Source organism: Psittacula echo (genome assembly GCF_963264785.1).
Source record: "Psittacula echo genome assembly, chromosome: 1".
Lineage (NCBI taxonomy): Eukaryota > Metazoa > Chordata > Aves > Psittaciformes > Psittacidae > Psittacula > Psittacula echo.
In genome coordinates, this window is record NC_137735.1 from 160,261,661 (window position 1) to 160,287,658 (window position 25,998).

General features: G+C 39.4%; 1 protein-coding gene across 1 annotated transcript in view; it reads left to right on the top strand.

Annotated features, from left to right (window-relative positions):
* Positions 1 to 25,998, top strand: part of ST7 (suppression of tumorigenicity 7) — a gene marked incomplete at its 3' end in the record, with an annotated part of 152,601 nt that overhangs the window by 104,873 nt on the left and 21,730 nt on the right. The window contains exons 9-11 of the mRNA XM_080633970.1: positions 12,712 to 12,826; positions 22,041 to 22,113; positions 23,668 to 23,770. Coding sequence (XP_080490096.1) covers positions 12,712 to 12,826; positions 22,041 to 22,113; positions 23,668 to 23,770 — 291 coding nt within the window. The remainder of the gene's footprint in view (positions 1 to 12,711; positions 12,827 to 22,040; positions 22,114 to 23,667; positions 23,771 to 25,998) is intronic.

Consider the following 25,998-nt stretch of genomic DNA (forward strand, 5'->3'; position numbering starts at 1 on the left):
GAATCACTAGGCTAGATATCCCAGACAGAGGTGCTGAAAAAGAACTTGTAGAAAACCCAGGCATTGTACAGCTAGGAGTGTGAGAAAGAGGGATGAGGAAGAATGACCTATTTTTGCAGTCTTGTGGTCAGATGGGACAATGTTGATTTCAAAAATGTTGGTTTTGGTCCAGCCAGCTCTACTGATTCTTCATGAATTTTGTTGCACAGGCACTCTGGGACAAATACTGAGATGTTCAGGGACAGACACTGGAATTCTAAGTTCTGGCATTAATATACAAGAAAGATAAAATTTTGAATTTAACATTCAGATGTCACACATCATAATGATGTCAACTTCTGGAGCTAACTATGGGCTGCTGGATATGTTTTGTGATTTGTTGATAGGGCTATGTGGAAAAAATACTCTGTGAAGCCTTCTTCTGCTGATGTCAATATGTGTGGTTAATTCTGTATGCAGAGCACTGGATTCAGGGAACTTGGGTGATCCCTCTAGGGAAAGTCCTAGGTTTCGTATGCAAGTGAGACACAGAAAGTTTTCATGTTTATGAGTGGCTCATTTTGTCACTAGAAAGAAAACTGTGTATGGTTGAAGTTCTCAAAAAACAGAGAGCCAAAGTCATCATTTGTGAGACATTTGAAGGACAGAAAATTATCTTCTCAATAGGAATGTTTTACTAAAATGAAAGGACTGGATGCAGGACAAAGGAAGTATAAAGATAGAATTTCAGGTTCTAGAGCTTCAGCTCAGATCAGTGTATTCTGTGTTTTTCCACACGCAGACAATAAGCTAAATTCTCAGAACTGAATTTAGATGCCTCTAGAGCTCTTCATTGTGAGCAAGCAGAGCTGAGAATTAGCACGTCTCTAGATGACATGTAAAAGCAGGCAGTATCTCTAGGTCACAACTCCGGTACACTGGGAGCAAGAGTGAGATCAAGTCAGCTTTGCAGATGCTTTGCTTAGACTGACTTGGAGCTACTTATTTCTGATGAATGCATATCCTTCATTTCTTTATAGAAGATGTAAATAATACACTTATGAAGAAGTTTGAAGAACATGAATGTGTCATTGAATGTTTCTGTGTGATTGATGAGGGAGGAGATAAATTTACTCACCCTAAAAAAAATATGAAGAACATGTTGGCTGGGGACTGTGAATCTAGCATCAGGGGACAGAGGGTGGAGGCCCTGTTTGTGTTTGAAAGATTGAAAACAGGTTTCTCAAGACATGGAACAAGATGGAAATGAAGTGTTAAGAGGTTCGTGACACCATCTGGGAAATATTGGGATGTAGTGAGTCTTTGCCACTTTGAAAAAATAAAATATTTCAGAGTGTTTAATTCATTGCATACATGAGGCCATCTTGAGGATATTACTGATGGATTAGATTGTCTTACTTGAATTTTATGTAAGAAAAGACTGAGATCCTGCTTAAAACACCTTAATGGAAAAAAAATGAGTTGTTGGTGACTTAAATAAGGTTTTGATTTTATGGTTATGTGGGGTTTTTTTTGGTTTTATGGTTATATACGCTGCTGATAAGAAAATCATATTTTAATACTATATTGAAGATATTTCTGGTGTCCTCAAAATAAGAAGGACATGGAACTATTGGAACAAGTCCAGAAGAGGGCCACGAGGATGATCAGGGGACTGGAGCACCTCCTGTATGGAGACAGGCTGAGAAAGTTGGGGCTGTTCAGCCTGGAGAAGAGAAGGCTGCGTGGAGACCTCATAGCAGCCTTCCAGTATCTGAAGGGGTATTATAAGGATGCTGGGGAGGGACTCTTCATTAGGAACTGTAGTGACAGGACAAGGGGTAACGGGTTCAAACTTAAACAGGGGAATTTTAGGTTGGATATGAGGAGGAAGTTCTTTACTGTGAGGGTGGTGAGGCACTGGAATGGGTTGCCCAGGGAAGTTGTGAATGCTCCATCCCTGGCGGTGTTCAAGGCCAGGTTGGACAGAGTCTTGTGTGACATAGTTTAGTGTGAGGTGTCCCTGCCCATGGCAAGGGGGTTGGAACTAGATGATCTTGAGGCCCTTTCCAACCCTAACTATTCTATGATTCTGTGGTTCGAGACCATCTTAAAAACCTAAACGTACACAAGTCCATGGGACCTGACGAAATCCATCCGCGGGTCCTGAAGGAGCTGGCGAATGAAGTTGCTGAGCCACTGGTCATCATATTTGAAAAATCATGGCAGTCAGGTGAAGTTCCCGATGACTGGAAAAGGGAAATATAACCGCCATTTTCAAGAAGGGGAAATGGATGACCCGGGAATTACAGACCAGTCAGTCTCACCTCTGTGCCTGGCAAAATCTTGGAGCAAATTCTCCTGAAAGGCATGCTAAGGTACATGAAAAACAAGGAGGTGGTTGATGACAGCCAGCATGGCTTCACTAAGGGGAAATCCTGCCTGACCAATGTGGTGGCCTTCTATGATGGGGCTACGAAACTGATGGATGAGACTGATGGCAGAGCAGTTGACGTCATCTACTTGGATTTGTGCCAAGCGTTTGACACTGTCCCACACGACATCCTTGTCTCTAAATTGGAGAGACATCAAATTGATGGGTGGACCACTCGGTGGATAAAGAACTGGCTGGATGGCCGCATGCAAAGAGTTGTGGTCAATGGCTCAATGTCCAGTTGGACACCAGAAACGAGTGGTGTCCCTCAGGGATTGGTGTTGGGACCGGTCTTGTTCAACATCTTTGTTGGTGACGTGGACAGGGGGATTGAGTGCGCCCTCAGCAAGTTTGCCGATGACACCAAGCTGTGTGGTTCGGTTGATACGCCGGAGGGAAGGGATGCCATCCAGAGGGACCTCGACATGTTTGTGAGGTGGGCTGATGCCAACCTTATGAAGTTTAACCATGCCAAGTGCAAGGTCCTACACCTGGGTCGGAGCAATCCCAGGCACAGCTACAGGTTGGGCAGAGAAGAGATTCAGAGCAGCCCTGCAGAGAAGGATTTGGGGGTGTTGGTCGATGAGAAAATGAACATGAGCTGGCTTCAGTGTGCGCTCGCAGCCCAGAAAGCCAACTGTATCCTGGGCTGCATCAAGAGGAGTGTGACCAGCAGGTCGAAGAAGGTGATCCTGCCCCTCTACTCTGCTCTTGAGAGACCTCACTTGGAGCATTGTGTGCAGTTCTGGTGTCCTCAACATAAAAAGGACATGGAACTGTTGGAACAAGTCCAGAGGAGGGCCACAAGGATGATCAGGGGGCTGGAGCACCTCCCGTATGAAGACAGGCTGAGAAAGTTGGGGCTGTTCAGCCTGGAGAAGAGAAGGCTGCGTGGAGACCTCATAGCAGCCTTCCAGTATCTGAAGGGGGCCTACAAGGATGCTGAGGATGGACTCTTCATCAGGGACTGTAGTGACAGGACAAGGGGTAACGGGTTCAAACTGAAACAGGGGAAGTTTAGATTGGATCTAAGGAAGAAATTCTTTACTGAGAGGGTGGTGAGGCACTGGAATGGGTTGCCCAGGGAGGGTTGTGAATGCTCCATCCCTGGCAGTGTTCAAGGTCAGGGTTGGAAAGAGCCTTGGGTGACATGGTTTAGTGTGAGGTGTCCCTGCCCATGGCAGGGGGGTTGAAACTAGATGATCCTAAGGTCCTTTCCAACCCTAACTGTTCTATGATTCTATATGTAAAACCAGTTTATTTTAAACTGTTTAAATCCAGGGGGTTTTAAATTAAAAAAAATAGGGTAGGAATTTCTCTTGCTTCTGTGATTAATTTTGAGATAGTATTTTGTTGCTGGCTTGGCTGCTTAGATGTCATCTGGTTTTGTTGAGTTGAATTGATGAGAATTACGAACCTGAAATTTTCATGGAAGCATGTAATTGCATCATAAATAGGTGTTGCTTTTGCTTGTATTTCTGATGATGATTATTTACTATATTTTGCTATAGAAACCAGCAGCTGTCACTATTTGTATATATTGAGTTCACTTGTGATCTCATTTTGATTAGTGTATTGTTGGAAGAACTCCAGTCAACAGAGTTACTCCAGTTTTATTCCTGTTTCTAGAGCATGATACATTCTGTGGGGGAGCTAGATCTCTTTTACTGTCCCTGAGGAGAAAAACTACAGTGCTGGTTGTTTTATTTGTTGTACTGAGTATGTTAAAAGGATTTAAACAAGTTTGTTCTAAATGACGTTGGTAAATTTGGTGTATGCAGAGGTGAAAGGCCTTAAGGATGGCTATGGGGAATCCTTAGTGTACCTTCATGTTGAATCTTTAGGGTGGACAGTGTTGCAAGCCAGGTAGCTACATGCTGATGAGCAAAGGTAGCCTTTTGTACCAGCTGCTCTCTGTCTGCTCTTTGAAGATTCTCTCACCGTTTCAATGGCAGAAAACAGGTGTGCAGGGCTTGTGTTTCTTGGGTTTTTATTGATTAAAAAGCAAGAGGATGTGGAGGGTGCGCAAAGGCACTTCTCTCTGTACTTTGTGGGCAACTGGATCAGTGACTGCTCTACTGAATTTAAGGGAAATGACACAGTATTTCCCTCCATTGAGTTACTGGAATATCCAGGTGAAAATGTACCATGCAAGAAAGTGAATTATTGAATTAATTCAAGCTTCTGGGGATTGTTCTGAAGGACTGTGGAACAAGCTTTCATTGAAAGGTGATGTACATTTAGGAAAGCGAATGGTGGCAGGCAGAAGGCATGCTAGTGGACAGAGTGAATAGAAGCTCTTTATTGCTTCCCCTGACAGAGAGAATATGAAAGAAACTCATTTTAGAATGTCTTTTATCGCCTATCCCATAGCCCTGTGCTCAATCATGACTGTTTTATAGTCTTAACAAGTATACTTTTCTGAGACACAGTGGAATTGCAACTTGCCCCATGCTTTGCAGCTTTATTTGCAGATGAGCGAGGTTTAGGGAGAGAAGTGACTTTCTGGGTTTTTTCTCTGTTCTGGGCAAGGATAGAAACAAAAATGCTTTTTTAAGGGTCAGAAAAGTACATTTTATTTCTGAGATCAGTCACATCTCTTGAGAAATTACTCTTCAGACTAGAGTAAAGGATCTAGATGTCTAATTCTGTGTACCTAGCTCTGAGAACTTTGCTGAGGATATTTCAGTTCGATGTATTTATGTGATTCATCTTGGTACCCACCTGCAGACTCTAAGTGCATATTTTGTGCCCTAGGAGACGCCAGGGAATTATCAGTACCTAAGCAGCTTGTACTGGTAGAGTGCTAAATGGATATCAAAGGGGTGCATGGTAAGTTCTTTAAATAGTTGGGCTGCCCTGAGCATTTAAAATGGTTATGTCACTTGAAGGCTTCAAAAGGGTACTCAGCCATACTAAATCAATTTTAGCAATATGGGTAGGTTGGGTTTTTATCTTTTTACGACCGGTGGTGTTAGTGATTTTTGCCAGTGTGATGGTTCTGCAAATCTAGCATACTTTCCTGACAACCTTTTTTGCTGGGCTTTGAATAAGGCTTTCTGTTCAATATTTTCTTCAACTCTGTATCATGTGCACTGCTGATTTCCTCTTGGGTGCTGGGACAGTGTTCTGCACCTTGAATTATCAAGCTGTGTGAAACAAAGAGATTACTAATTGCTAATAAAAATGTAACGATCTCTAGCTCTTTAACAACACACTTCTGCAGCTGCTTGTATTGCAGCTACTCTCTCTCTCTGAGATACTTCTGTGCTTGAGGCAAGGATTAGCGAGTTAGATTCTTTGGCTTGTGTTACACAGGCCATGTTAAGCAGGCTGCTCTGCTTGAGTGGGGTTCTAGTTTTATTGACATCTGCAGCAGTTATTTAAAGTACCATTTATTAAAATTTGAAGGAAAAGTACATCTTAGTTAAATGAGACCAAGGGTTATCTTAGAAATTTTAGAAGAGTGCTGTTTTTGTGAGTGGTGATACTTGCCATTGTACACCACAGAGTAGTGTCTTCAGTTAATTCTTGTTTTGAGACACAAGCCCTGCAATAACAGCAAGTGATAAATGCTGTGCTTAACATTTCAGAGTTAAATACTGAGTTTAATATTGCTAAGTTTAACATGTCTATGTATTCAAATGTGGTTTGTTTTGTCACAGATTCACATGTTACAGGCAAGGGCGGGGGGGGTAGGTTGGAACATCCCTCATTTGAATGGACTCAAGCAAAATGGAAACTACTGTGAGTCCCCTGATGGTGCTTATCTCTTCCTTTTACATGCACATGACCCAGGCGCCTCACTTTGGTCATGACTGTAATCCTGCGCAAACCCCTCCAAAACTAGAAATTTGGTGACTACTACCTAAACCTGTTAATAATCATAGAATCATAGAACAGTTAAGATTGGAAAGGACCTTAAGATTATCTAGTTCCACGCCCCCCATCATAGACAGGGACACCTCACACTAGACCATATCACCCAAGGCTCTGTCCAGCCTGGCCTTGAACACTGCCAGGGATGGAGCATTTGTCATTTCTTTGGGCAACCCATTCCAGTGCCTCACCACCCTCACAGTAAAGAACTTATATGTAAGTCTTTTTCTTATATGCAGTCTAAACTTCCCCTGTTTAAGTTTAAACCCATTACGCAATGTGCTATCACTACAGTCCCTAATGGTGCTTCTGATAGAAATTAAGGGCTTCCAGCGTTATGATTCTCTTAAGATAGAATGTATTCACGTAGTCTTGATAGGTGCCCTGGTAACTTGGACTCCTTTTTGTCTGCCCTTTTGCATTACTCTGTGTTCAGCGGCTTTGTATAGTCCTTTAATTACGCTCTTTCACCTCTGGAATCTCCTAGCTCATTTTTGAGCTACTAGATAATTTCCTCACTTTAATTTAATTTAAAAACCTACTTCTAAAAATATGTCAAAGTTTTGCAAAAAGTACTTTGGGATGATGCAGGTAAAGGGATGTTTTTGAAGTGGGCTATGAGCAATGACTTTCTTTTTGTGCTTTATAAAGTTACTAATCCTTGATGTAACACACATTAGAATTTATCACTGTTCCTACTTTTATGTGATGTGATCGTTTAGCAGTAAATGTACATCTGGAACAACTTGTGCTCTTCTGGTTTCATTCACATCTGCCTTTAAAATTCTCTTTATTCCTGAAATACATGCATTTTTACAACACAGTCTGAATAACAATATTTTCATAATTATGTTCCTTAAAGAACTCAAGTCATACTCTGAAGGCTTTAATCCTCCAATTAAGAGAGAACATAAAGGCTGCATGTTCTAGTGTATTTCCTTAGACTTTACATATTCAGTAAGATATTTTCCACTTTATTGACTCATTGGTAACCCTGCATTAAAAAGAAGTCATATTATCTGTGAATATTATGGAGCACTAGGACTATATTCACATTTGGCAAATAATAAATGGAATGTCGGCAAATTTTATACATGTGCCATTCCACAGTTAGCGTAGACTGGATCTGGGTCTCTTTTCTGACACTCTGAAGTTCAACCACTAGATGACATGTCAAATTCCCTGAATTCCACATACAGATGAAAATATGTAGGTCCTACTGCTAATCTTTTCCAAGCTCCAAAAGAACAGGATCTGGCAGATTTCGCTTCTTAGTTCCCGTCTTCTCAGAGCTGTGGAAGAGTAACTGTGGAGCTGCTTCCAAAAAAAATAGTGATTATTTGCCAAAAGGAACGTGGCATATAGAGAAGTGTGTTAAATGTTAGAATGCTGCTTTTGCTGTAATTAAGCAGAACTTTAATTCAGGTAGGTCCAGTTTATTTCAGATCATTTTCCAACTATGAGAGCTATGAGAGTGTCTGTTCACATCACAAGAATCTCACTCACAACAAGACCATGCTGGAATGAATTGCAGTTTTCGGGCCAGGAGTTAGTCTAATTTTTAAGCATCTGACGTTGTTAATAGAGCGTTTTTGTGTGCCAGCCTTAGTCTGTTGACAGTGCTTCTGTTCTTGCCAGGTGAGCTGGCCAGGAGGAAAACTTAAGCATTAGCATGTTATAGAGTCAACATGTACGGACATGTTGCAAATGCCTCAAGCCCAGGTTAATCTTCAGTCAGAGCTTAGACATCTGAAAGCTCAGCTGTAGGCAATGAAGCCCACAGAAATTGAGGTTTCTGGTTTTCTACTCAGAAATGGCTTAGAATTGTGCCTTTTCTCCTTTGTCAGTTAACAGTTCTTACAGATTACAAGTCATGTACCAGAAAGCAGTTATGTGAAGTGCTTGTGAAAATAACAGTGCTATCCATACTGTGTGCTTGATTCTTCAGTGGTGGTAGACTGCTGCAGCTGGAAGATGGCAGCCTCAGTCAGTCCTCTTTTAGGGGACAGATTTTACCATTTGAGATAACTCACTGTGGGAATAGATACACTAGGAATTAAGGTTGTAACAGTTTCCCTGATTGCACTGAATTTTCCTTATTTGCATGTTATTTTGTTTGTTCTTTTTAAGTTGAATTCATTTTTCATGTTACGAATGCATTCAATTGTATACATTGATCTAAAATGTGTTTGTTTGAGAAGATGCAAGTATAAGCAGCAGTGAATGGTTGCATGCACTGCCCTTAAAATATGTGACCATGCATACAGCCATAATGCAAATGGAGAATGAATGTGTCAACACGAGGTTATAAATAATATCATTCATTTATCCACCTCTGTATTCCCTTGAGTCCAGTCTAGTCATAGTCATAAACTGTAGCTTAAAGCTGCTTTCTACACAAATAATGTATCATTGCTAATTGATGCATGATGTTAATGTCAGCACAGGGAGAAGAACGGATGCAACAGCTAAAGCTACATTCCTTGAAAATGTTTCAAAAATCAGATCTAAATGAGAAAGTGCTGGTGACTGAAATATTCTCAGGGAAGGGAGCCCTCTTCATTAAACTGTTCTCTGGGAGATAAAACTTATTCTCGATCCAGTAAATCAGATGTGGCTTTCCTTGTACCATAAAGCATTTTTTGTGATCATCACGTTTTCATATCCGTCACAAACCCGTTGGGCCTACACCCTGTAATATGGGTTGGAGTGAGACTGGAAATCTGATCCTTCCAGGGCTTGAGATAAGATATCAAATTGTGTCAGACTTAACTTCGAGAATTTTTCTGCAAACTCATACTCCCAAAATATTGTTTATCCAAAAAAAAAATGAAAGCTATTAATTATCTGCAAAAGCTACCATTTCTGTATATTTGCAGTATACCTAATGAATCTTTTAATGAAAAGCACTTCCACTTTCTACACATGTACCTATTTTTCCCCAAAACATGCAGAGCAATTAGAACAGAATGTGGGGTTAACCCAGCCCCAGGTCATGAATTTCATCACTAGAAGGCCTTTTGACCAATACCAGTTTAAAATAAAAGCCTTGTGAACATAGATTTGGTATGATATGTTCAACAGCTGTTTGAACATCCTTATATTGTAAAAAGGGAATACGTGTGCAGCCATGTGATACCTGTTTTCATATGGTATGAAAATAAGCTTTGCTCAGTGAACCAGTGTTCTTTCATACCAGCTCAGAAACCAACTAACTGGAATTTTACAATTGTCCCGGCCCGTGGCAGAGGAGATGGAACTAAATCATCTTTAAGGTCACTTCCAACCCAAACCGTTCTATGATAATAAATCTTTTAGTCCTAAGTAATGTTCATGTGAAAAGCTATAGCAGCTGTGGTGAGAAATCCTGAGGGCTGAGTTTGATGGCTGTCTCTTGAGATCTAAAGGTGTGGAGAAAGATGGTAACAGAGTCTTCATCTTTTCTTGGAGTGCAGTGCTTGCCACTCGAAAGCATTTGTCAGGCTACAGTAAAGATGTAATGAGAATTAAAATTGATAAGCCAAACTATATGGAAGCTTCTGGTCAATTCAGCATTTAGTCCAGTCGGTCACTGTGTTTACTGGACAGAAAATAAATCTTCGGGTGCAGAGTGAGGTCTGTGCATCTTAAACTGGAGTCCACATTAGAGCTCGATGTTGTACAGGTCTGGGGAACTCGAGGGTGCATTCTTCATACTGTGTTCAGGGATAACATGCCCATCTTTGCATCTCTCTGCGGAGTATGAGCCAGCCTTGCCATCTGAAGGGAGGGGAGCAAGCTCATGGCCTTCTTTCCTTTGCTCCTCAGCATGATGCAGTGTGTGGCCTGCCCTGACTGCTCAGCAGGCCTATGTTGCAACCTTTGTGTCATTGTTTTATTTCCCCTGTGATATTCTTCCATCTGAATGGCTTTACTTTCTGGGAAGTTTCTCAAAAAACAAATTTTTACTGTGACTGAAAGTTATTTGCAGTGAAAATGGTATACTCTGTATCTTGAAATGACAGAGAAATGAGTTCATGTCCTCTCTTTTTTTTTAATAGCAAACATGCTGTCGTTTGTGCACAGTCACTGAATAGCTGAGTGGCTATTTGGAGGTGTTTTATTTTTGCAGCTACAATATCAACCGAGTTCATAATAGCTGGTTGTACTTCTTAACATTTGACCTTTCACAGATGAAACCTCTATTAACACTTGTCAGTTTGGAGTCCTGCCAGTCCAAAAAGTGACCTTTATTCTGCTGGTGTCTTAGGCAGGGTTTATCACTCTGACAGAACCTAATTAAAATAGAAGAAAAAGAATGATCAGTGAGTGATGTCTGTGTGAAACGGAGAACCAGAGTAAGAGCTTTTACTGGCCACAGTTCATCTATAACTAGTTGCTGCTCTTCCCTTTTCTTCAGTGATGGAGGGAACTTTATTCTGCCAGCCATTATTCCTTCTCAATGAGCTGGGATAATCTTCCTTAATCCCTTGGAAAGGTTTCTTTGTAATGTGTTCATTCTGAACTTTCGATCACTGTTCACGTAGGGTCAGGTTCTGTCATGCTTTTTCCTGCCAAATAGTAGCTTCCTCTGTTAAAAATGCAATTGTGAGTAAGGACAGGAATGTAGAGAAGCAGGCTGTATGATGGATCCCTAACTGATGAATCCAGCTATGTGAATTTTCACCTGCAGTTATTTTTTTTCATGAGCAGTGACTTAAACTTCTCATTTTATTGTCAAATCCTTCCAATTGCCTAGAGGAGCACTAAGGCCTGTGGTCTGTTTTTTGGTAAAATGGAGGAAGACAAAAGCCTACAAACTACGCAGTTTTGTTTGTGTTCTTTTTCACAAGGTCAGCTCCTGCCGTTGAAAACAGGAGCTTGGTGGCCATCCCCATGCCATTAGCATGAAAAATTCAGCGAGCTCTTTCAGCTCCTTGTCTCAGTAATCATGATTTCCACCAGAAACTTATATAATCAGTTGAACAAAGGACTGCCATCCCTGCCTTTGATACTTTAATAATCCTCAAAGTGCAGCAAAGTCAATACTATCCAAAGAGCCAAATTAGACAGACTTATCCGTTAATGTCAGAATAGTTCTTATATTAGCTTATGCCAGAGCATTAATGCTAGGAAGAAATTCTCTGTGCATCTGTGATTACCTGTTAAGGTCTCTTCCTTATATGAAGAAGGTCTAGTATATTACCTGTTTCTTATTTTCTAAGGTTCTTGGTGACTCTCCACCATTCTTATTTCTGGCTTTTTTTGTTTATGTTGTCTGTTCGTGATATTAAGATTTTCGGGTTCTCATCAGTTTCTTCATTTCTATCTTCATAGGCAGGTTTATTAAGTGACAGACGTTTCAGGTCCAGCCTGTTATTTTCAAATGGAGCAAGGCTGACCTTGAATCATTATCTTTACTTCACTTGTTACAGTATTTCTGTTCTCATAAACCATCTTGGAGAAATTGTAAATCATAGTGTTCCCTGCAAGTTCCTGAAGAACAGCAGTAATATCAGTTCCGCATGGTGTGGAATGTTTTTGTGCTGAACCTACATCATGTTAAGGTATAAGAACAATAAAGAGGATACAAGGAAGCAAGGATCTTTTAAAACTTTAGTTCCTTAGAGAATCATTTTGACAATAAAAATATTATTTAACCAATTCTGCAGTAAAAAACATGGCAGTTTCTTAGTAAGCGTGGCTTCAAAAAGGAGATGCGATAGAGTATCAGCTTCAGTCATTGGAATCTATGCAGACACCAAAATTGAGGATGTCTAAGAACAAATCCCTGGTATCTCTCAAAAGGGTTAGTTTGTAAAATAAAGGCACTTGCATATAAAAGGATTAGATTATTTTAACTATGCATTTAATTCAGTTTGTCATACAACATGGATTCTTAGTTATAGTGTTAAACTTTACCTTTCTTATTGTTGGCCACAATAGCAGTTGTGTCCTAAAGTATCTATAATTACAGATCCTAACAGCACATACTTTATAATATAGACACATATATGTAAGCTTCTTCTCTTTGTTTTGCAATGTATTTTATGAGGTTGTCTTTCAGCTAATATAGGAGAGGGGTGCTGGATTACTCATACTTTTGATACACAGAAGCTACATTGTTGAAGATTCTTTTTCAGTACAATAAGATAACTCTTCTTCACTGTGAAGAAGCCTCTTAAGTCTTCCTTGAAGGAAAGTTACGTATTCAGGCAGCTGTGTTCCTGGATTTGAATAATTACATCCTTTGCAAAGTATGTCTTGTCAAGAAACCTGACCTAGTATCCATTAAAAATCAGAAATAGTGAACTCTGGGAAAAAGTCAAGAACAGGGGAACTGAGGGGTTTGAAATTGGCTTTGGTTATTTCAGTGCATTTTGAACAAGAAGCCCTTTTCATGTTAATAATCTAACCCTTTCCTATGTTACTGATTTTAGCTGATGAAGGAGTTTCCTCTGCTCAGCATGTTCAACATCCATGAAAACCTGCTAGAGGCTTTGTTGGAACTGCAAGCATATGCAGATGTCCAGGCAGTTTTAGCAAAGTATGATGGTAAGTTCATATATGTTTGTATTTTCTCTATACGGTAAGCACAGAAGCAATGTTTCCAAATCAAACTCTTGATCACAAGCTTCATAGATGCTTTTACACAGTCCTTAATCAAAAAAATGAACATTATGCATTTTTTTCTGGCAGCCCATGCTTAATTCATTGTACATCATAATGGAACTCACTAGCAGCTCTTCAGTGCTCTTTGCTTTCTGTTGACGTTTGAAAGTTCTGTTAGGTTCTGCAGACTTTTTATTGCATGCTAGTCAAACCTTGTCTGAAGGAAGGGTTATCAGTTCCCTTGTGGACTTTGACATGAATGTTGACTTACTAGCATGCAAGTGTTTTACAGACATTAATTGATTTAACTTTACAGCAAGCTAGTGAGTAGCAGACTTCATGTTTTATGGGAAAACTTGAAAAGCTCAGAAGATTAGATGAGCTTTTTACATTAATTTTCAGTATTTTTCAGTAAACATTGGCTTATGCAGCATTACGTCACTTTTTATGTTCAAATCACATCTCCTGCTGACTTCAGTTTTAGCCCTTTGAACGTGAATTCCTGACACCAGGGTCTCAAACAGAGAAAGGATGGCATAAGAAATGCCAACTGGCATACTTTGTTTAGTTTAAGTTAAATGGGTTTTCTTTGTATTATGTAGAAACTTTTGATAGAAACAGGAATATAATCCAGTTCTCTTGAGCAGCATTCATTAGCTTGCATACTTTTCTGCCTCTCCTAACTACCTGTCCCAGTCTTCTCTTCAGGGCAGTGATGGTCATGGTCCATCTCCTCATCCACTTTCCAACTCCTGTCTTACTAGACACTTTTTCCATCTACTCATTTCTTTGTGGCTTCTGCCTCCTTTTCATTTAATTTTTCCTTCTGCTTTGCCTGGGTGCCAAAAAACGGAGCAGTTAGAGCTTGTTATCAGCAGCAATACTTGGCCCCATATTGTCACATGGAACAGTGGCAAGGGGATGGCGCAGAAGTTTGTTGGGTGCTGACACCTGTGTACTTAACGAGCAAAGAATCTTTGGAGGGTATACAAAAAGAATTGCAGAAGCTTCCAATGAGTATGTACTAACTGCTTTCTTCTAACATCTTATAAGTTAGGAAATAAAGGTAAACTTTAATGAAGCTGGCAAGAAATCACTGGCTTGATACTAACACAATCATACTACTGAATTTTGGACCCCTGCAGCAGACTGTAGCAGAGCTGAGGTTGTTTAACACAAGATAAATAAGCAGCTGATTACAGGCAACTGTAGTCACTGCAACAGTCCAGCCTGCAATGTTTTAAACTCTTCCTGGAATCATTCTAATCAGAGCTAAAAGTGTCACCCAGGCCCTTGATTACTGCTATCCAGTAGCAGTAATGACCCTGGGAGAGATCTTGCAGGTGCTTTGTCTGGTTGAAGAAAAGTGGTTGAAGTTAAAGTGGTGACATCAGAGCCTTTCTTGTAGCATCTTGTATTTCAGTATTCCTGTGACACAGGTGTAGATCCCCATGAACTTTGTTTTGGCTCATTAAGACACAAGTAAAGAGAAATGCCCATTTTTCTGCTCCATGCACCACAGGGTCTTGGCACCTTCTAGTCTGTAATATAGTTATGAGATAATAGTCATGCGAGATAACGGAACAGTGACAGAACAGGGAGTTAAGCCATGCCTTCCCAAGTCTCAAACTAAACTCCTGTTCCAGCTCTACTTTTACATAGTAAAGCGCTGATCCATAGTTTTAAACAATACCATGGTGGCACTTAGTGTCGTGGAAGTTGATAAAACTTGAAGGCATGTTTTGTTTTCTTAAAAACATCTGATAGAATCAAAACTAAGGTCATGAATATAACCAGTTAGGCTTTTCAAAATAAAACTCCTCTGACTTTGAACTTCAGTTTCAACTCATGCTTTGCCATGTAGAAACAAAGGTGTGTGCATACACTAGATGTATACAAGGACTCAACAAACAATCTTAACCAGTATAAAACCCTTACAGTTCATGAGTCTCAGAAGGCCCATCTCAGGGAGTCTCAGCTCATTTTAGAACTCATCAGCTTCATGTGTTGTAAGATTTATTAGAATATAAAACAATGAACTCATTTATACTTTCCTATCTGCGGTTTCTGTTGGTCCCACTCCACTGCCTTTTTTTGACTAAGACCAAACCTGATTTATTGTATTTTGATAACATATGAACAAATTATTTCCTTGAGCAGTCTGCCCCCACCCTGAGCTAGAAAGTTGGATCACATTATGTGAAACCTCAACCTCTGCAAGCAGACACACTGCTTTACCAAAAGCCATGTGTTAAATTGTGTTTATATGATGTACCTGGCAACAGAGCTGATGTCCATACTCATTATTCATGGAAAAAGGGCCTCATTAGCAGGACAGCATGCACTGTTGCTGAGCTACATCATTACGGTTTCAGAGTTCAGTGTCTGTCAATAGAGTGCAGATGACCTCAATACTGTTGGAATTCTGAAAAGATTTTTGGCACTGATTTAACACATATCCACGTTATTTACAGCAGAAATAGTTATGGCTGCTAAATAGAATGTTCTTGATGGAATAAGCTTCTGGTGTTCATGGTAGATAAAGTTTCTCTGCTCCTCTGTGTTTGCTTTTTAAACAGATTGTTTTCCAGTGGAGTAGGTCTACTTGTTGTGATGCTTAGAGCAAATGATTTATGAATTTCCCTGAGCAGCCAGTTGCTTTGATTGTTATTATCTGTAACCTGGGCACTGTGAAAACTGGGACCTTTCTGGAATTGAAAGTCAGATTTGAAAAAAAAAATGGATGCCTGTGTATTTAGTCATAGGGATGCAATGGTTCCTCCCTGAACCTGTCCTTCCTTTCCTTTTTTTAAATGACAGTGTTTTCCAGTGAGACTGTAAGCCTTCTGGTTTGCAGGAAGAACACCTTACAGAGATTGCCCTTTCACTTACACCCTTGCAAAGGATGAAGATTATGTCACCATGCAGACAGAGTGCCAAATCCAGAATTCACTTGAGAAGATAATTTAGACCAAAAGACACATAGAAGGCAGGGTTTAAATACAAAAAGTCTCATTCTGCTTTAGGCTCTGACACTTTTTTATTTGGTAACAGCTTACTTCTAAGATCCTACTTTAAATTAGTGTCAAATCAAAATGTAGGTCTTTGAAGAAACACTTTAGAAACAGAGTCTTCTTTGTCTTGGAATACTTTCAGTTCAGTGAAATCCAAACAGTTCATGTTGAGAAATCAGTTCTCTAAAATGTAGCATATTCAGGACTACTCTCCTATCTCCAGTCCTCCTCTGTCCAAGTCTTCATGTCTTTACATACTTATAAAATGTGTAAATTCTATTTGCATTGAACTTGAAGGTATTCCTTTTGTAGATGGTTGCAGATTAATGAACTAATTGCATAGAGTCTTCAATTACATAAGCTATGGTCTCCAGGGGTTTTGTGTGTATGTATGTATTTGAGATCACAGCTCCACTCAATCTGTTTCATTGCTTGTAATGGTTATGTTTTGTATTTTTGAGAAGATGTTCTACCTGGTGGACCTAACTGAGTAGATGTTTTAAGTGCAAAAGGGGTTTCCTTCTGAGTTAAAAGATGTAGCAAGTGGCAGGATGGAAGCAACCATTGCCTTATGCATACTATTTTATAGTATCTCACTTTCTTTGAAAGTGAGACCTTAAGAGAAAATTTAGCTGAGGTTATACCAAAGCCTAGTCTACCTTCTCCAAGAGATGCAAATCAAGTAAAATCTCCACTTCATGTAACAGCAGTACCAGGAGATTCATTTGTCCTTTGTTTGTTTGTTTGTTTTCATTGCATCTTTTTCAGCTTCTGCTTCTAAGAACTTGGCTCTTTCCCTCATGTCAAAATCACTTGTCACTTCAGCTAGGTCTCTGCATCAACTAGGTGTCTGTTCGTACCATCTGGTCTGGTTTTTTGCCATATGATTCTGTTCGGGTTTTGGTTTTTCCTGCTTGTGAAAAAAGCACAGAAAGTCTAAACTAATTATAGTAATCTTCCTCTTTCTAATCTCCTGTAGGAGAAATTATTCCTTCCCCTCTATATGCATTTAGGATTGAAATTGGTCGAATCAAAGGGGCTGACATCTGCCTGGGCACTGAGATAAGCACCTCAGCAAGAGCCGCATATGAAGTGTTTACAACCAGCAGTGACCGTCGAGGTCTTTCTATAACTTAAGAGTTTTAAGTTTTCGTTGTGGTCATGGCAAAATAAACACTTTCTGTTTGTATTGAAATGTTTTCCCTGTCCTATCAGGGGACCAAAATCCAGGCCCTATCATACATAGATATGTGTTTGTGTTTGTTTTGGGGTGTTTCCCACCACTGAGGAAGAATGTCAGAATCAGAACTGCTTAATTTTGCAAGCACAAAGCAAACATTAGATTACTGTGTTCATAGTTTTGCTCCCTCCAGCATGGTTTCTACCACATTTTGTGGAAAAATGCAATGACTATTCTCATGGGACATAATACTACACAATACTAGATCTTTTTGACAAAGTGTTTTTCCCCTGATGTTCAGTTCATACTTTCCTTTATTTAATTCCATCCCATTGCTCTTGCTTTTTAACTAGGTATATCATCTTAGTTCACTTTTTTTCTTAATATTTGTGTCCTCATAGATGACTGCATCTCTCTTCTGTCATCACTGATCTAGCCTGTACATACTTCTTTGCTGGAGCATTCAGTCTTTCCCATAGGCGATTTTTCTACCACCTGTGCAAGAGCTGATAATCTAGCCTGCAAGTGCAGAGAACTGGGAGAGTTCTTTGCTGACAGAGCAAGTGTTGGCGTATCACTTAAACACTAGTCTACAGAAAGGCTGAAGGAGAGAAACTCAGAGCTGGGGTTCACCCTAAGTCACAGCACAATATAAGTCCTGTATTCCACTGTTTTCTGTTTCACGTCTTCACAGAGCTTCGTCCAGTGTGTTGATATACTTTCAATTACATATTTGGAAATATGTGAATGATTCCAGCATCTTAATGTAGTCTCTCTCTATTGCTATGGAGAAGAACTAGCAGTTCTTACTGTGCAAATTATGGCCTTGTAACTACAGCTGATTTCAGCAAATATTTAAGGTCTGTTAATGCTGATAAAACTGTTCACCTAAGTTAAGCCCATAGAAATAGGCATTGTTGACTCAGGAATAACATACACTTTGGGGTCAAATTTAGGAATAATTTCTGATTAGTGACTTAGATTTTGCATTTATTAATGTCTAACGCAATTTCAACATGCCTGTCTTCACATGTAGGGTCTTCTGATGACTTGGACAGGGAGTGTTATACCAGTCCATATCCAGATTCATAATTTCTTGATTTAGTTGCTATTTTATAAGAACGGTAGATCCCATGACCTATTTAGATGATATATGGCATATTTTGGATATCTTGGATCAGAGAAGTAGCAATATTATGGTTGAATGTCTGTATCTGTAGCATCTCTCCCGTCAGTTCAGTCTCATAAGCAACTGCTTTATGAAGCAAATGACAGTAACAATTAACTTTCCCAGCCCTCCCCATAGCTGACTGGGGCTACTCAAAAGAAAATGCTAGTAAATTGAGCCTAGACTATTTTATATACTGTTAAAGATACAGGCAGTAAGGAAAGAGAGCCTTTTTTAGATTGACACATCAGTTCTTATTAGGCAAAAATATCCTAAAGGATTTGACAACAGAATAGCCGGCGCATCTTTCAGCACATTGTGAGAGCTCACATGTAATCACAGGAGTGTAGGAAACAGTGTATGTGAAGATATTTTGCCAGATGGCTCACAGAGTTGGACAGAGTCATTTATGAAAAACTTCACTTTGGTTCCTGACAGAGGACCTATTCTAGGGCTAGTTTAGGCTTGATTCCCTTGCTAAATTCAAGAGTTGTAACCAAAGATAATTGATACATGCTTTTCTCTAAAATATGAGGGTCCAGTTTTGTAGATGAAGCCTAAATTATATGAGGATTTTGAAGTATTGAGTAATCAGACCAGACTATAGCTGAACTAAATACTTACGGTCTAGTATGGAGCAAACAAAAAGCAAAACACTTTAGGAGGGAAACGGGCATGGACCTTCTGAGAGCTATCTCCACAGTAATTTAGACATTACCATTTGTATGTATTTCTTCCATTTCTAAGGAACTGTAGATTATCCTCAAATAATTGCTGCTTGCTCATTAGGAGCATAGTACTGGAAGAGACCTCCTGGGTAAGGTCCCTTGTGGTTGCATTCACTATATGATACTACCCCTTCCATGAGCTGAACAAGCTCCATTCTAGAATAAGCTATTTTGTTTGCTCCACTGTTCTACCTGGAAATCTGCCTCAAAAATTCCCTTATCAAAAACCTTCTTTTAATCTCCAGCCTAAATTCTGACATGTTTATTCATGTGCCAACATTATTCTTTACCTAAGCAACCCTTCTCCTTTCCTGGTGTTCCTTGTGGGTATGCCTAGGGAACAGCTGTATCTTCTCTCAGACATTATTTCATTGTTTCAATCTGGTCCTTTTGTTTACTTTTGTTCTTGACCATGGGTGATCATATTTGAACACAACATTCCTTGAGAAATCCCATTTCTTCTGCATGGTGTTCCTGAGCCTTATCTCACCTCACCACATTGCCTTTCCTTACAGATGCCAGCAGTTCATTGTGAATCATCCTGCAATCTATATGCATAGATGTTTCCAGCTCAGGATCACTTACTGCCTACTAGAAGATACTGTTCTGTGATAGGGTGTTCTGATTTAATATACTTAACCCTATATCAAGCTCAGTTCCTACTGTATGATATCTTAATCTCTTAGCCAGGAATTGTGCTAATCTTCACAACTTGAGTCCATGCAACTTCCACTGAACATTCTCCATTCAAGTATCAATGATCTGATGCAGAAACTAGCTTTTATACATGCGATTAGAAGGGTTTTTTGTGTTGAGTGGTCTCATTGTTTAACCTCATGGATTGTGTATTGTGGCTGAATTGAGATTTTCTTGCTGTCATTCTCACTTTTACTGGCATACCTGCTTTCATCGATGAAATTGAGCAAGCAGCTTTCATTGGCATAGGAAATCCTCTGCTACATCAGTTCATACTGCAGACCTCTTGATTCCTCCTAGTTTTCAGCTCCTTCTAACATAGAAAAGTGCAGTGGTTCTCTTGCTGCATTATTTGAGGAAGTCCAGGCAAACATTCTCTTGGTCCTTTTTTAATATGTGGAGTTTGTCTTTTGCATGGAAAATGTATTTCATAGAATCATAGAATCATTTCCAAGGACTTCTAGGAAGATCTCTGGTTCTGTGCAAAATGTTGTGAAGGTCAGATCCTGAATCAACATTACTAGGTTTGAACTGATGGAGGGGAAAATGTTTCGTGTGAGGTAATCGTGGCTTGATGGCCCAGAGAAACACATACAGGTAAGAGGAAAATAAAGTATTCTATAAACCAATTGAAAACCTTACAAATGACAGCACATCTTTGGTTTTCTTCAGGTTTTGAGTTTTTATTTTTTCCTTTTTTCTTTTCCATTCCTCTACATTTCATTCCATTTATGATTTGATTAATAAGTTTTGTACTGAAAGACAGAGACCAGTATGTTCTGAAAAGTCATTTCTGTTTACTGAAAATAACTTTTAACTCCTAATGTTAAAGAAAACCTGATATAAGCAGGATTATTGAAGGTGCTTATAAATATTTTCTCCTCCTGTCATTGAAGATGTGCTCACATCTGTGCCTGTAGCTAGCTGCTATTAGGGGAGTAATTAACATATCTGTCACCCAGACTGCTTGACATGCTGTTGATTTTAATTACTTTAGTCACTACAATTACATACTCCAGTGAAATTATAATTGCAATATATTGTAGGGGAGCATCCAACAAGATCTTTGCATCTCATACTTGAAGTGCAAGTGCATAAAAAGACAATAGAGAGGATTTAACAGGTAGCATTTTCAAAGTGCCTCAGTCATTCTGGCGAAGTTTTCTGTCTAACAAAACAATGTTCTGCTTGGTTGCTTGACTGTTAATAAGTGAAGGATGATGACTGCTGAGATAGGACTTCCTTGTCCTCTTTAACTGCTTTTTGAGCCTTGTCTTGCAAGGCACTGGGGTTCAGTAAATAAGAAGGTTCCCTTAACCCTAAAGGTACCAAGCTCTATGATAATTTCATCTTTCTAATCAACACTAATGACAAACTGAGGGATAAATAGTTTCTTGGAAGAATAGTCAGATTAGCTGCTCTTCACTTTTACAGCGGGCCTACTCCAGTGCCTTATGTATATTTGCTATTTACTATAGGAAGCTATAATATTGCAGTGTGCAGAAGTGTTTGCAGAAGCCAGCCTTTAGTGGGAGTTGGTTTGGGAGATTTTTTTGTTTGGTTTTTATTTAGCCTTTAACCTTTTCATCTTGGAATATTTCAGTCACTATACAATAATGTGTCTGCTGGGTAGATTACTAGTGTGGAAGTTCATTCTCTGTAACAGTGGAAACAAATCTATACCTTTGGATGCTTTATGCCAATCTGTTGGTAGAGAACAGATATAAGTTAAGTTGAGGATTAAGTCAGGTTTATGGCTCCTGTGTGTCTCTTGAAATAGCATAAATGGCCAGAGACTGGTGAATCTTTTGTTCCAAGATTTCCTTAGGAAGCAAAACCCCTTATTTTAATGTTGATCTTTAACTGCAATAAATCTAATGGTTGTCTGCTTACAAGTCAAATCCATTATTACTTAAGTAGCTGTCTTAACTTGTATAGCTGTCACATACTCAGACAACTACTTCTGAGTGAAAACAGGAAGAGAGAATAAGATATCCCTCAGCTATTACTTAGATGTTTTGTGGACTCTGGAAAAATTAATGTGTTCCAGGTTACCTGTACCTTTATGTGTGAAGTGATGAATTCTTTCATTATATCTCTGTCATGCCACTCTTTGAATTAGTTCTCTAACGAACTCAGTTGCTGCTTAAATAGCAGTTCCAGTAGTCATTAACACAAGTTTTAATGCCTTCATATTTGGTGGAAATTCAAAAATACATATGACGTGGGAGTACACATCCCAAGATCAGAAAGTATTCTTAATGCACGTAATGATTTTGTGTATGCCATGCATAGTCCAAAGTATCAATCACTTTTATTTCTGAAGACTTTTACATTTTCATGTGTTTACTTTTTTCTTTCTTTTCAACAGATATAAGCTTACCAAAATCAGCAACAATATGTTACACAGCTGCATTGCTCAAAGCCAGAGCCGTCTCTGACAAGTGAGTGCATAAGAACCACTGCAAAATTCCTGATTTAACTTGAGATTTCTCATAGCTGAGCCCACACCCTAACAATCTGCTGGCTTAGCAGGAGAATTCAGTCCTGCAGTAAATTCATAAAATTACTTTATATATAACAAAAAATTGCAGTTATCAAACATTGCACTTCAGATATTACAGAAAAAAAGCAAGAGAAACAGCATAAATTAATTTCTTTTTTCAGTTTTGCATATACTCTCTGGGTGAGCTTTGGCTTCCTAGATAGTATAATGAAGATACAACTAAAAGGTGTTGTGTGGCTGAACCTCTTCAACTTTGTATAAACCTCACCACAAAAAGGTAATAAATACATGTGGATGCACTGGTAGGAATGTCATTTTGCAAGTGCTGTTAGATGATTGCTCGTCTACTTAAATAGCAGCAGGTGGATTTAGCATTACTATGTCAGGGATTCTGAGGGGTAGATGACGTTCATATTTTTAGAGACACAAGTAACTGCTCATTCCTGTTATGTTTTTCTCTTGGGTCTCAACCTTCCAAGGTGCTGAGCACATCTACTTGATGCCTGTGGACTTGAGAGCTTTGGCCCACTCTGAAAGGGTGCTCAGCTCCCTGTGAGATGGAGCTCCAAAATCCCAATTCTTCTCTCAGATGCCTTCACACAAATCCCAGGCAGAGTTGTGTCTGTGCACCTGAGGGTCGAATGCCTCCCTAAAGTTGGAAAGCAAGTAGAGTGGAAAGCCATTTTCTTGACTGACATCCTGACAGTTTTTGCTTTTAAAGTGTTTGTACACATCAAGATCTAAGTAATTTTCTTTCATTCTTTTTATCCTGTAGATCGCCAGTACCTACTGCAACATCTTTCCTCCCTACACAGCGACTCCAGCTTGGGAGGGCAGGGCTAAGGTTGTCACAGCTTTCCCTGTGGTGTCTGCCTGCCAAGTACAGCTCTGGAGTTAGCCGTGGGGTGTGAGGTGAGAAAGAGATTGCATGGTCTGGTTTTTCATTCACTGGGGCAGATGATTTGCCCACAGTTTGGGCATGCTACCCTTGATGGTGCTGCGGCCAGTAGACCACCCGCTACTGCTGCTGCATCGTGCTTCCATCCCAACCTGACCCAGGGGCATTGGGTTGGGAACCTCCCTAAAACTTCCCCAAACCTGTTTTTAGTAGAAACCCGCCAACAATAATTTGACAGTGGGTTTTTTGGTTTGGTTGTTTTTTGGGGTTTTTTTGCTTTTCTTTTTTCTGCAACTTCAGCCTTTATTATGCCCCTTAGCGAGGTACTTAGAGCAAATTTAGAGTAGTGACAGAGAAAGGACTGTTTGAACTGAATTTCTTCCATGATTACATGCAGACATGCTTTCCACTTCTGCTGGGATTTTCATTGGCCTTGATGTAATAGATCATTCAGAGTTTCCACTTGCTATGGAAGTTTGGAGAGCATAGGAAATTGACTCAGTTTGGTTACATGGGCCCATGTTCTAGATTCTTTTTGTTGCTTCTTCTTACTAGAATTTCTGACCTAATGTATTTGTTTCTTTGCTTTTGCAGATTTTCTCCAGAGGCTGCCTCAAGGCGAGGGCTGAGTACTGCAGAGATGAATGCAGTAGAAGCTATTCACAGAGCAGTAGAATTTAATCCACATGTGCCAAAAGTGAGTATGGAGAAAGCATTGTTGTAGCTTTAACACTGATGAGGACCTGATTCCTGATTTCTGTGTTAGATTAACAAGTGATGTTGTGGAAAGGGGAGCAAACAATGAGAAGGGAAAGAAGCTGATAGTATGCACAGGTTTTTCATTTGGTATTTCACATTCAATGTCTTCTACTCTGAACTGTGCAACTTTAAGTTTTAGCTGAAGCGAGTCCTTTATGTGAGTAACAATTACGTGGTGGACTGTGGTGGTAGACACACCAAATACCATGCTGCAGGACAGAATCATACATAAAGACAGATTGTTATTTACAAAATAGTCATTAAAGAACTTCTAGTTGAAAATAGCATGTTTTATTTGTTTTGATGATTACATGTAAGAATACATTTTTGGCATGTTATACAAAGGAACCTATGTTTGGAGTTCATGGTGTGCTTCATAGAAGTTGCATTAGTAATTCCTTATGCAGCACCCTGTCATTAAGTTCTGAGAATGCAAAGCTCAGAGATGAAAAATTGCTGAGAACTACAAAGTAAGAAGAGGGATTTATGTTCTAATGCCCTAATCTCCTCTCTAGATATGTATCTTAGCAGTAAGAATCTTACCCAGAGGCTGCTAAAGGCTAGTGTACATTATTCTTTCATCATCTGATAGTATTGCAGTCTGTAAGTTCATTGTAAAAGCAGACTAGAGGCACATGCTTTTTGGCTCTGGGACATCTCTCTGAACTTCACCCCACAAACCTTTGGCCTGGTATTGCCCTTTTAAAGTAAGCAGCCTCCACTGGGGTGCAGAAGACTTTATTTCAGTCCTTCTCTGAGTGAACATTTCTGAATGTTTTACTGAAGCCCAGTTAGAGTATCTGTCCTTGCTGTCTAAAAAATTGGGTATCTACCAAGCAAAGATACCAGTTTAGCCTGTCATGAGCAGCCCTTGGGAGCCTGTTTCATTTTCCTCACTTATCTCCATGCTTCTGGTAATTCTTTCCATCATATTTTTTTTTAACAGCTTATGTACTAATGATTCCATATTAACACACACAGTTTCCCTCCTCTTTAAATGAATGGTATTGCATTTACTTCTCTCATCACCGGATTACTTGTTTCTGAATGGGGATCTTTTTGCTTTAAGTCAGTTATACTAGTCTGTCTGTTTCTGGGACTGATTCATTCACTGTTCAAGGACAAAGATCATCGGCTGCAGTGGCTTCCACTTCCATACATACTCCTAATGTCCATCCTTCTATTGTCTCCACGCTCTACACTGCCATGAAACTGAGGCTAAGTCTCCATTTGCTACCTTTTTGCTTGTTCTTCTTCTGTTTATACTAAAGAACTTGCTCTTCTTTGGTTTGACTACCTATGCAAAATCTGGCTCTCAGTTACTGCATAACCTCTGCACTCCCAGATCTCCAAGATTTCCTATAGATCAGTATTTTCATTCATTGCTTGGGACCTCTTTCTCAGTAGCCAGCTTCTGTTCAGGTGGCTTTTCAATACGAGGCTGAATGTCCTTTCTGACAAGTATCGCTATGTGTGAAATGCAGATTGTGTGTTATTTTTGGTACTTCGGATATCAAGAAATTCCAGTGCTCTTCCTCGTTTAAGATCCTGAGCTTTTCTGTCAATTCATATTGTTAATTGATTCCCTCAGTTTTTCAAACTCTGTCACTTTGAAATTGCAAACCTTTGTGAAACATACAAATTATCAGGATAACAAGGTAGTAATGGGAGCAGACTCTAGGGGGGTTTTTTCAGTTCATAGTTTAACATTAAAACAGTGTAGCCTAATACAGATTTATATACAGCACTACTGATTTCACACTCATTTTTTCTGCTATTAGCTAAAGGATATTAAAGTGGCAAAAACATTTTTTTCATTATAATTTTATGCACAATATGGATGTTACACCTCAATTTCCACTCAATTATGATTAAGCCATATCCAATTTGTTCTTAATAAAATGGAGATAAGTTTAGGAAGCAGCATCACAAGAAATGTAGCAGTGCCACAAAACTAATACTCCTACAGAGCTTCTTTAGGATTTAAACACTAATGAGTCTCTTGGTCAGACTGAGGAAGAAACAAAGGTGACAAATTACTTAAAACACTTGCAAAGTACCTAGCAGAAGCTTTCAAAGCAGAGAACTGCACACTTAAAGAGAAAAAAAAAATAGCTTGATATGTTTCTGGTTTGTCTCAAAAAGAGATTTTACCATTTTCAGTGC